This window comes from Vulpes lagopus, chromosome 11, assembly GCF_018345385.1.
Source record: "Vulpes lagopus strain Blue_001 chromosome 11, ASM1834538v1, whole genome shotgun sequence".
NCBI lineage: Eukaryota > Metazoa > Chordata > Mammalia > Carnivora > Canidae > Vulpes > Vulpes lagopus.
In genome coordinates, this window is record NC_054834.1 from 2,214,602 (window position 1) to 2,226,735 (window position 12,134).

General features: G+C 57.9%; 1 protein-coding gene across 3 annotated transcripts in view; it reads right to left on the bottom strand.

The window, feature by feature from the left end:
- Positions 1–12,134, bottom strand: part of COBL (cordon-bleu WH2 repeat protein) — a 248,785-nt gene that overhangs the window by 5,833 nt on the left and 230,818 nt on the right. For all 3 annotated transcript variants that reach the window (XM_041721753.1, XM_041721751.1, XM_041721752.1), the window contains 4 exons: positions 10,952–11,046; positions 8,211–9,958; positions 7,314–7,433; positions 6,156–6,422 (listed from right to left, as the gene is read on the bottom strand). In XM_041721753.1, coding sequence (XP_041577687.1) covers positions 6,156–6,422; positions 7,314–7,433; positions 8,211–9,958; positions 10,952–11,046 — 2,230 coding nt within the window. The remainder of the gene's footprint in view (positions 1–6,155; positions 6,423–7,313; positions 7,434–8,210; positions 9,959–10,951; positions 11,047–12,134) is intronic.

A 12,134-nucleotide genomic window follows, 5' to 3' on the forward strand; every position in this document is an offset into this window, starting at 1 on the left:
ATTCATCCCTAAGTGGTAATGGTTTTTTGATTCTTGAATCAAAATAATTCTTGAAAATTATTACTTAAAAAAATTGAATTTCTGATTGTTTGTTGCTAATACTTAAAAATACAGCTGTATTTGTAATGCTGCTGTATCCTATAACATTGTCAGGCTTATTTATTAAACTTAGAATCTATCTGTGGATCCCATTGGGTTTTCTAACATAGACCATTTTATGGCTTTTCTTTGCAATCAGGATGCATTTCTTTCCCCTCTTCCTTCCTGAATAGGAACAGTGAAAGCAGACATTCTTGCTTTTTTTCTGATTCCAGGGGAAAGTGTTTGCTCTTCCGTCATGATCTATGATGTTAGCTGTGGGTTTTTTATTGATGCCTTTTACCAGTTCTTTCTTTTTTATTTATTCATGAGACACACAGAGAAAGAGGCAGAGACACAGGCAGAGGGAGAAGCAGGCTCCCTGCGGGGAGCCCGATGTGGGACTCGATCCTGGGACCCCAGGATCATGCTCTGAGCTGAAGGCAGATGCTCAACTGCTGAGCCACCCAGGTGTCCCTTTCATCAGTTATTTCTTTTCCTACTTTACATAAGTTTTTTTTTTTATCAGAAATGAATGTTGAATTGCCGAATTCCTTTAACGTGTGAACATGAGGAATTCTCAAATATCAACCCAACCTTGCATTGTTGAGTTGAACCTCACTTGAACATGATACTCTTGTTACATATAGTTGGATGTGATTTGGTAAACTTCAATTTAGATTTTTTTTTTTTGCATTTGTGTTTGTGAGGACTATTGTTCTATAGTTTTCTTTCCTTGTGATATCTTTGTCTAGTTTTGGTATCACGGTAGCACTGTCTTTGTAGAATGAGTTGGGGGGTCATCTCTCCTCCTCAGGAAATTGTGAACAGAATTTCTAGAAAATTTGGATATGCTGCTCAGTGGATGTCTTGTATTTAGCAGAACTCACCAGTGAAGTCACCTGGTGTTGGTGTCAGTGCTTTGTTTTTGTTGTGTGTATGGGTAGAGGAAGGCTTCTGAGTTGTAATTAAATTTCTTTAATAGATATGGGGCTACTTGGGTTATCTATTTCCTTTTGAGTGAGCTTTGATTTGTGTCTTTCACAGAATTTGTCTATTTCATAAAGTTGTTCATAATGTCACCTTATTATCCTTTTAATATCTTTAGAATCTATAGTGATGCTACCTCCCTCCTTCCTGATCTTGACATATTGTCTTCTTTCTTGTTCCTGATAAGTCTGGCTAGAAGTTGATCACCTGTATTGGTCTCGTTAAAAGAATAAGCCATTAGTTTAAATGATTTTTTTCTTTTTTCTTTCATTGATTTCTGCTCTGACTTTTATTATTTATCTTCTTCTGCTCACTCTAGGCTTGATTTTTACTCTTTCTAGTTTCTTAAAGATGGGAGTGAGGTCATTCATCTGTGGTCTTTCTTTTCTAATACAGTGATATGGTGCTATATGGTGCTATAGGATTCTCCCCCAACTACTGACTTTATAGCAGCAAACGTACTTTATATTGTTTAAACCTACATTTGGTTCAAAATACTTTGTAATTCCCCTTTTATTTTTTTTTCCTTGACCCATGGGTGATTAAGAGCCATGTTATTTAGTTTTTAAACATTTGGGATTTTCCAGGATCATTTTGTTATTGATTTCTAATTTAATTCTGTTGTGGTCACAGAACATAAATGGTAATATTTGGTTTCTTTAAAAATAATTATATTAACTGTCTCCATATCCCCCTCTGCCAATTCTAACATCTGTGTCTATTTTAGGGAGGTTTTCATTGATTCATTTTCAGCATGCAGTGTTTCATATCCTCCTGACTCTTTGTGGCAAGGGTAATCTTTGGTTGGGTGCCGGACACTGTCAATTTTACCTTGTTGGGTGCTGCATATTTTTGGATTCCTACAAACATTCTTGAGCTTTATTCTGGGATGCAATTACGTGGAAACAGTTGGATGGTTTTGGATGTTGCTTTGAAGATGTGCCGTGCAGCCTGAGAGCCACATGAAGTTTTCTAGTCTGGCTGTGTGAGCTCTAGGTGCTGCTTCTTCTGACCCTCTTAGGTTTTTGAACTCAGATGGTGCCCTTAAGGTGTGTGCATTTCGTTGTACAAACATTTTGTCTCAGAAACAATTAAAAAAATATGAGCCTCTAATAATATGCACATTAAAATATTTAGGAGGGAGGTGTACTGGTATTTGTAATTTACTTTAAAAATCCATAAAAAATAAGACTTTGTGTGGGTGGGTACGGGGTAGATAAGTCGATAGATATGCTAAATAAAGTAAGTCAGACAAGAAAACTACTGTATGATCTCACTTATATATGTAATCTCAAAAAAAATTCAAATGCATAGAAAAAGAGATCAGACCTATGGTTACCAGAGGCAGGGAGAGGTGAGAGGGGGAAACTGGATGAAGGGGGTCAAATGGTACAAGCTTCCAGTTATAAGATACATAAGAACCAGGATGTAATGCACAGGACGAGGACTACAGCTCATTCCGCCGTAGGGCATGGAGGGAAGCTGTTGAGAATGTAAATCCTAAAAGTTCTCATCACAAAGCAAAAAAACAAAACAAAACAAAACAAAACAAAAAAACTTTTTCTTTTTCTATCCCCATAAGATGAGGAATGTTAACTTACTATGGTGATCGTTTCACGACATATGTTAAGTCAGGTCGTTCTGTTGTACACCCCAAACTTACGTAGTGCTCTGAATCAATAATATCTCAATTAAAGTGAAAAAAATAGGGGCAGCTGGGTGAGCTGCCCAGGTGCCCCCCACTGTCTCCTTTCACTGAGCTTTCCGGCGGATGAGTTGGGGTGACAACTGCATGAGGGTTGGGGGTGGGCAGGAGTGGCTCGGTGTGCCTCTGTCACCTGAAGTCGGGCACACGGGGAGAAGCTGCCTTCGGAGAGCAGTTCTGTGCTGCTATGGTCAGTCTCTCAGGACCTAGAGGGTACAGGGGGGTGTGGGGCTGGGCAGTCGAGGGCAGGCTGGTGAAGCCGGGATGGCCTGGCCATCACCTCCTCCCCCGGCAGCGAGCCTGCCCTGGGCGGGCCCGTGACACCCAAGTGTCAGAGCATGGGAACCCGGGGCCGGTGAGTATTTGAATCGATGGCCGGGCTGGAGACCTGGAGGACGTGCTCACCACTGCAATTACCAATATGGTGGTTGGATCCAGATTTGAAAAGGTCTCAGTAAATTAAGAAAATATTGAGAAGGGGAAAGGAGAAACTCCTTAGTGTTGTATCGAAATGGAAATGCATGAGGACAGCACTAAGAAGACCTGGCCCACACAGCAATTCAACGGCAGGGAGCTCGGTGAACCAAGCAGTTTACCAGAGTCAACCCTACGGATGGCCGCTAGCGTCGACCCAAATTTAAGCCACGTCGGTAGGTGACTGCTCTCTGGGCTGAGGCAGGGACAGCGCCTGCTGACGTGATGAGTGGGCCAGGGCCAGCACAGATGTGACCAAACCAAGGTGAGCACAGAGTGGGGTGGGCGCCCACCCAGGCAGAGGGTGTGCGGACGACAGCACCGCATGGCCCAAGAGCATCGGGATGGTCCCCTGTGTCCCAGCAGCTTCGGGCTTCCCGACAGGCCCCCTTTTGTTTCGGTTGGACAAGAAGAAAGTCAACGAAGGGACAAAGCTTAGGGTTTGAGGCCAACCCAGAAAGTCGTAAAAATATCCACGACTCGTGGTGTTTCCTTGCCTGCCAAGAGGAATGATGTTGAGATGGAAAGGGGCAAAAGGGACAGTGGTGACAGGGCAATGGTGTCCAGCGGAGGAAAGGAAGTGTGGGAGCAGCAGGACTGTCTACCGAGCTCCCTGCTCCCGCCGCGGACAGATTAGCTCCGTCCAGGGCGCTGCTGAGCTACTGGCCAACTTGGAAGAATGGGAACAGGACCAAGAAGGGGACACGGGGGAGGTAAGGGGCGCATCTAATTTTCCAAAGGAAAAGAGGACAGTTTTTTCCAGCTTGAAGCCGGTTCTCGGCACGGTGTTACAGGGATGATGGACTAGGAGGGCGATGGGCGCGCGGGTGCAGGGGGTGCTGCGCTCCTAGGCGGGAGCCGGGAACCCCACCAGGCTACAGGTAAGTTAGTTCCCTCTGTCCCTTGTCCCTGGGAACCGGTACCCAGCGCCTGCTGTGCGCCAGGCCCGGGCACGGTGCTGCCGTGTGCTAGGAGGGGCGAGCACCAAGCCGCGGCACTGATCATTCTAGAAGTTAGAGCTGTGGGTGGGCACGAAGGGAGCTGGCGTGATGCTGTGAGAGGGGAAGCCACGCGGAGTTTCGGACGCCCTGTGTGCTGAACGCAGGAACATGTGGGGTGTCTGGGGTGGCCGGGAAACCACGGGGGACGGGCTGCCAGGAGGGCCCCAAGGGGTCACCGCACCGGCGGCTTCCCAGGGAAACAGGTCACCGGATAGATGTGAACTGGGCCGCACGGTCCCACGCCCCGGGGCAGCACAGCCAGGACTGACCCGCCTGGACTCTGACCTCATCCACTTTGACCCACACGTCATCGAGGTTCACATAACGAGCAGCCCAAACCGAGCGAGCGGCGCAATTACGGCTCAGGGTGACTTGCACGTTCCCACACAGGTCACCGTTTGTGGCTTCTCTGACCCGCCCCCCCGCCCCAGGAGGACACCCACGGGCCTGGAGGAAGGAGGTTTGCCTCTGCCATTGGTTTCTCTCCTGGGCATTGATGGAGACGGGGTCACCTGCCTGATGACGTCTCTTGGGGTCCATGGTCAAGACCGTGCGTCATGAGGCACGAGTGGCCGGCACCACTCCCCTCCCACAGTCCCACGAGGCCCCAGCAGAGGCGGGAACAGGGACACGGCCCCCTGCGGGGTCCCCAGAGCCACCGGGCCCATAGGGAGCCTCAGCAGCAGTGTCCCCCCTGGTAAGGCCTGGGGTCAGTCGCCGTGTCCGCCGCCCGCCTGCCTGTCCGGGGGACAGAAGCCACAGCCTTTACGCCCAAGTGGGTGACAAAGCATAAGCCTGGAGGAAAGCTACGACACACGAGGAGGGGTCTCTGGGCCTCTCATCACGTCCCTAAGTTGGTGAGAAGGCCCTATGGTCAGCGACATGCTCCACACCCTCCCTTCGTGGCTGAGAGCCCCCGAGGCCGCAGACCCTGCCTCGCCCACGGTCTGTCCTGAGCAGGACGGCAGCCCTGGACCTGGGGGCTCCTCGGGAAACACCTGCAGCCTAGATGGTTGGACGTGTGAATGTCTCATATGTAAACACAGATTAACCAGGTGCCTGGGGTGCGTTCCCGGCTCCCCAAGTTACGCCCTTACGACAGACCAACGAGGGCTGTCAGGTGCATGCAGGCTCCCCGTGACCGTGAGCGCAGGATGGAGTCGGGGAAGCGAGTGGGTGCTGGCCGTCCACCCGGGCCCTGCACTCAGGAGGGGCAGGTGCCACTCAAGAAGGACCCGCAAGTGCTCTCACCAGAGCTGGAAATTTCTCCCACAGATACGGAGGCCGAGAAATTATCTCGTTCACGCCCTGAAGGCAAATGCACTTTTAATTGCCTTGAAAAATGCCAGTCGTTTTTTGACTTTTTTTTTCCTAAATAGGCTCCACTTCCAACGTGGGGCTGGAACTCAGGACCCTGCCATCAAGACCTGAGCGGAGACCAAGAGTCAGGTGCTCAACTCACTGAGCCAGGTACGCGCCCCGGTGCCAGCCGTGTCTAAGGATGATTCCTTCTGTGTCAAACCGACCCTGTTGCATTTTCCCGTAAGTAGCATCCCTGCCAGCGCAGAACTTGTATGATATGGGGGGGGGGCTTCTGAGTTTCACCCCGATGGTCCTGCATCTCTGAGGGTCCTGCCAGAAAGGCGGGGCACCCCAGGGAGGACGAAGAGGTTGGCCTGACAACAGGCCGCCGGCCTCCCCTGGACCAGAGCGGAGGGGGTGGTGCAGATGCAGTTAGGGGTGCAGGTGCGGAGGGGACCCTGCTGGGACCCCGGAGCTGGTCTGCGGGCGACCCCATGGCGAAGGTGCTCTCCCTCTGCTCCCTGGGGCGAGGGACTTACTGCCACGTGGCTCCTGGGTGACCTCCCAGGCCCCCCACGAACGCTCGCACGGCCACCCACTGTCACCTTTCTCAACCTTGCGGCCCCTGTGCCGGAGCGGATGGCGTCCATCAGGGCCTGCCTGGCTTCGGCGGGGCTGCCCGAGCTGGACCTGGACGCCGGCCTGGGTGCGGGGGGAGCCTGGGTGGCCGGAGGGCGTGGGGCCGGCGGGGCCGGCGGGGCCGGGATGCCAAGCTCAGGTAGTGCTGGGGGCTCCAGGGGCGATCCGCATTCCTGCTGTGACAGCTCGGCGTCCCGGAGGCTCCGCAGCTCCTCGGAGGCAAAGGAGGACACCTAGCAATGACAGGGGTACACGATAAGGTCCCAGAGGGCATCTGGGGGGGCACCCGCCGCCTCGCTCAGCCCGCAGCGCGCCCGTGGGTGCAGCCTCGCTGCCTCAGGTCCCCAGCCGGCGCTGAGGGCAGGGAGCGGGATGGCAGTGCCACCTCCCCGAGCCACCCTGCCCTCCTGCTGCGCCTCGGCGGGTGAGCACACACCGGAGGCCACCTGCCCACTCCGCCCGGTTTTCAGGGAGTAACACATTGTCACCCTGGGCCTCGGGTTGTGCAGCGGGACGCTGGAGAACTGTGTCCTGCCCCCAAGCCCGAGCACCTGGGCTCCCGAGGCCCGGCCAGGCGAGTGTCCCGGCAGCAGCCCCTGTGCCCAGAGGTGAGGCAGCCCCACAGCCATGCCGGGTCCCCAAGAAGGTGTGACGTGGCCCCAGCTGACCCGGCAGGTGCACGGCTCTGGGGGCGCCCAGGCCTCAGCCACACCAGGTCCCCAAGGGGGCGGGACACGGCCTGGGCCAGCCCGGCAGGTGCACGGCTCTAGGGGCACCTGGCCCTCAACCGCACCGGGTCCCCGAGAGGGTGGAACATGGCCCCAGCCAGGCAGGTGCACGGCTCCAGTGCACGGCAGGTGCAGGAAGCCAGGCCTCGCGTGCAGGGGCTGCCCCTCCCCGCAGCCACACCGAGTCCCCGAGAGGGCAGGATGCAGCCCGAGCCAGCCCGGCAGGTGCACAGCTCCGGGGTCACCCAGGCCTCGCACGCAGGGCCTGTCTCTCTCATGGTGGCTTAGCAGATGCTCCTGACCCGGGGGGAGGGGGCGGCCCCGGCCTGTGCAGCGCCGCAAGGGGGCTGCGGGGATGGGGGATGGCACCACCGCGCCCGGACGGCCTCCTCTTACCTTCCGCAGGCTGCAGGCCCCGCTGTGCCCTCGGATGGCCGCCAGCAGCGCCGAACGCTCGCCCGCTGGCTCCGCGGAGGACGGCTTCCTCGGGCCGCCCTCGGAGCCGGGTTCTGCAACCTGGAACACTCAGGGTCAACACGGGTCACCCGGAAGGGGCATGCGGGCTGGGGGCGGCCCGCAGGAAAAGCAGTAGCTGCCCGGAGGGCTCTGGGGTGATGCACAGCCCCCCGCCCCCTGGAGGAGGAACACCTGTCCCGGGGCGCTGGGGAGGGAACACCGCAGACTGGGCTCCGGGTGCCTAAGGAGCAAAGGGCCCGCGCGGGTGGCTCGGCACGACGGCCTCGTGCAGTCGGTGTGTGCCCTGAAGCCTCGCGGGCCCGAATGAGGACCCTGGTCCCCGCCGTCCGGCAGCGTGACCTAGGGCGAGCCCTCGACTGTGCCCTGCCTCGGTTCCCCATCTGCAAAATGCAGCAAGGCTCTCCCCGTCTTGACCTTCGGAGCCGAGTCCCCGGTACGTTGGGGGTGGGGTGGGGGCAGCGTCACAAACCGTCCCTGTCCCTGTCGTTACTGAACAGCGACCCTCCGAGCTGCCGAAGTGCAGGAGCGTCAGGTGCGAGGGGCCCTGGCCTGACTCCTCATGGACTCACCCCTGGGTCCAGGACCGCTCGGGATGCTCTGCCCCGACCCCCGACCCCCACCCCGCCGCTCCCCTGGGCCCGGATGTGGACATGTTATTGTTGGTCCCCAGGGGAGTCGGGGGCTTAAAGGCAGGGGGTCGACCCCAGGCTGTTGGTTTGTGTCCCCCCCGTGGTTCTACTGTGAGGCAGCCGGGGGGAACCGGAACCCCCAGCACCTGCGCCCACGCCTGTGCCCTCACGTGGGCCCGCTGCTCACCTTGCGCAGCCTGTCCTTCCCTCCTGCCGAGTGGATGGCCTCCATCAGGGCGCTGTGCAGCGACGTGTCTTTTGGAGCTGGTCTCTGGACCACAGGGCGGAATTTCTTCTTTGGCCCGAAGATGCTGGGGGGCAGGGTGCCATCGGGTTCGTGTCCTCCTGCGCACGGCACCCTGGGTTTTTCCTCCCTTTCCAGGGGCTCCTGCCTGGCTCCGTCATTGGTGTCCAGCCCACCCGGGGAGCAAGGGGGCTCGGTGTGGAGGGGGATCCACCTGGACTCATTTGCCAGGGTCCTGCCAGGGGTCTGGTCGTCTCCCGAGCGGGGGTGGGGGGGACCGTCCAGCATGCACTGGGGGGCGGACGCTGGGCTGGTGCCGGTGCGGCCTGGGCTTTGCCTTCCCTGGAGGCTGCAGCTCTGCACCGCGCAGACGCGATCGTGCTGGGAAGCGGTGACCGGGGGGACACAGGGGCTCCTGCGGAGGCCAGCGGGAGGGGCCTGGGCGGACGACGCTCCCTCGGGGCTGCTGCCCTGGGCGGCCCCGGCCGCCACCCCCGGGTCAGCACGGGCGGGAGGCTGTGGGGCCGGCGCCCGGCCTTCCGCGTCCTGCTGGACGTTCCTGGGCGTCCTCACTGCAGCGGCCGGGGCGCCCTGGGGCCCGATGCGCTTGGCAATGGCAGAGGCCACGTACTGACTGGAGGTCCTCCTCTGAGGCTTCAGAAATGAGACTTCCGTGGCGCTCGCTGCTGGCACGTTCACAGGACAAGTGGCCGGGGCGGGCGGCCGGCTTCTGGCCTCCTCGGGGTGCACGGGCTGCTGTGGGGGCCGCGGCGCTGTGGGGCCCGGGAAGCTCGGCTCCACCCCGCGTCCCACGTCTCGAGGCTGCGGCTTCGGGGGTGCAATGGGGCCGGGGGTCCCCTGGCCGGAGCGTGCCTCCGTGGAGCCGGACCTCCAGAATTCTTTGACTTTTCCAACGGGCTGGGTTTCCGCGTCGAGTGTGGATGACGACGGGGTTATGGTCCTGCCCCCGTGCGCGTGGGGACTCACCAGATTCCCCAGCTCGTCGATCTTGATGGCGCCCGTTGAGAGCGACACTCCTCGGTCGTAACACCTCATCTCCGACCTCGGGGGGACGATTTTGTACGTCGTGAGGCCGTATTTCAGTCCGTAGCTTCCCCCGGGGCTGGGGTCCCGTTGATACCAGGGCGGTGGAGCTGGGCCACTACCTGCCCCCTGGGCCTCCTTGCCCCTCGCCGGCTGCGGCCTCGCCGCCTCGTGGGCCTGCGCCTTCCCGCTGAGGCCAGGGCCGGGCCCCTCGCCGCCCCCCTGCGCGTCTGGGTCGTGCGTGTGCAGCGCCGCCGCACAGCCCGTCTCGGGCTCCGTTTTATTCAGATTTTCAGCATCACGGGGGTTGGCCGAGGCGGGCTTGCTTTCTGTCCTGATGTCATGGGGAGGAGCGGGTGAGTGGGGCACGTGTGTCCTCCTTCCCAGTAGCCGGCTGTGCTCCTCCTGCGGGGGCGCGGGGGGTGTGGGGGGTGCCCCCCTGTCAGCCACGCCCCCCAGGTCAAAAGAACCAGCGTTGTTGTTTCTATTGGAAAACAGCCCCGAGTCCACGGGGTCATCCAAAACCTCCCCGATGAAGGTGACCGGGATCACGTCGGCCTCCCCGTCGGGGCCGGTGGCGTCCGGCACGCGGTGGTGGGACACGCTGCTCGCGGGCCTGGTCGGCAGGTGGGGGGTCCCGTCTCGTTCTGCAAAGAGGGACAAACAAGCACAGGTTGGCATCGCTGGGAACGGTTCCTGGGCCAACTAGTACAACATTTTTGCCAACATCCTTCACTTATGAACTAGATTTGTGGGTTGGGGCCCCCGGAAACAGCCTCCGCATGGAACCTGAAGGGGACTTTGGGGTTTCGACCTTCAGCTTGCTCTCGTTCATCAGAAGCACCACGAGCCACATGGGACGACGTGCTCACGCCTTTAAGACGTAGGTGATGAACCTCGGCCATCTAGAGCCGGCTCTGAGGGATGCAGCACACGGGGTCCGAGCCACAGGGACACGGGACGCCCCACTTAGCGTTTCAGCTCTGTCCACTGCGTCTTCTGAGGACAAAAGGCGGACAAGCGAGGGGACTACCCATCGGCTCTGCCGTCTGTTTCCTTCTGGCTTTTGTTTTGTTCTCCCTTAAGGCCCGGCCAGGATCTCACTTCTGCACCACTGTCGCTGTGGGCTCTTGATTGGAAGGCTCCCTCGTGGCCTCCCGGAGCTTCTGCACCTGCTGCAGCCGTGCAGCACTATCTCCCCACCTCCCCAAAACCTGTCTGCACAATAGCAGCTGGTGGTGCTTCACCACCAGCGGGTGGGTGGTCCAGGCAGTGCCTACAGAGTCGCCCTTCAAAACGTGCTATAGGTCAGCAAGCAGCGGGGTGGACACCTCAGTCAGGGAACCTGCTCACCTGTGTCACCCAGGGTTTCCCAAACCCACTTGGGGCTGGAGAACTTTGCTTTCCCGACGTGTGTGCAGGCCCTCCTAATGTGCAAAGTCGGGATGGTCCAGAGGGCGCGTGAGCAGCTGTTAGACGTCCCCACGGCACCAGCCCCGATGGAAGGCGACCTCTGGGGCTGTGCTCACCCGCCCAGAACCTTCCCTCCTGCAGCCACATGGAGCATGACGGGACAAAACAACCCCCAGGGCCTAGGGCCACAGGGTGCAATACTGCAGCAGGAGGGAGGGGGCCCTCACCTGCCAGCTCCTCGTCCGGTTCCTCACGGGTTTTCTGGAACCGCCCGGTGATAGACAGGTCTTCCTCGCCGTCGGAGGTTAGGGCAGCTTCAGGTCTAGGGAAGACCAGACAGAAAGGAAGGGCATTCATTTCTCTCATTCTCTTTTTTACTCTTTTCTGGAAACATGTGAGGAAGGCACAGGCACAGTCATGTTTGCTCGTCGGGGTCCTGCAGCCCCCGGGGCACAGACCAGGGGTGTGTGTGTGTGTGTGTACACGTGTGTGCACGCAGAAGCAACAATGACAACAGCAGGGACGGTGATGACCACCCCCTCGAGACTGGAGGAGACACCTCCCGGGAGCCCAGGGCAGCCTGCACCCGCCACACACGGGACTGTCGCACGGATTATCTGGTTATAAACCCCACAAGCCATGTATAAGGCAGGTAGTGCTCTCGTTGTTTACAGACAGGAAACCAGGTGCGGAGAGACGGAGACACCCACCCAAGGTCACCGGGGCTCCAAACCCCGGCGGGGGGCAGGGGAGGGGGAGCCGGCCAGGTCTGGGGTCCAGAGGCACGATGTGGCCCCCGCCACCTGGACATCTAGGAAGATGTCAAGCCGCCCGCGGAGGAGAGCCGGATCTCGCCTTGCGTCACCGGGACAGAACCGTCCCCGGGGCGACGAGTGCCAAAACGATTCCAGGGCAGCCTTTGCAAGGGCTCTCGTCTCTGTTCTCTCCGCGGCGAGAGAACAGAGACACGTCGGGGGCCATTGTCTCCCTTCCGTGAAAGCCGGAGGTCTTTTCCGCTGATTGTTAAAATTGAGGACCAATTTCCATCGTTGCTAATCAGGGCCAGATAATGATGCACCACATGGGCTCTCCGCAATCCTCACTTACGCAGCAGAGTTTGTGCTCTGATAAATGAGTCTTTCTTACTTGGTGGCTGTGTCCTTTCAGGAGCCAGGAAGCGGCCTCCAGATTAGTCTCCGCTAATGTCCTTTGACAAGCCAGACAAAAGGGGCTGGTTGGGGATGTGTGGGCATGTGGGCCAATTACTAAGGATCGGACGGAGCAAAGGCTGCTTGCCGACCGCTCTTGCTGGGGCCCTAATTGAGTGCATTTTGTTAAAGTTGTGGTTTTCTCTTTCATGGAACGTGACGGTTTAAATACATTTAATTTAAATAGGTAACAAAGTACGGG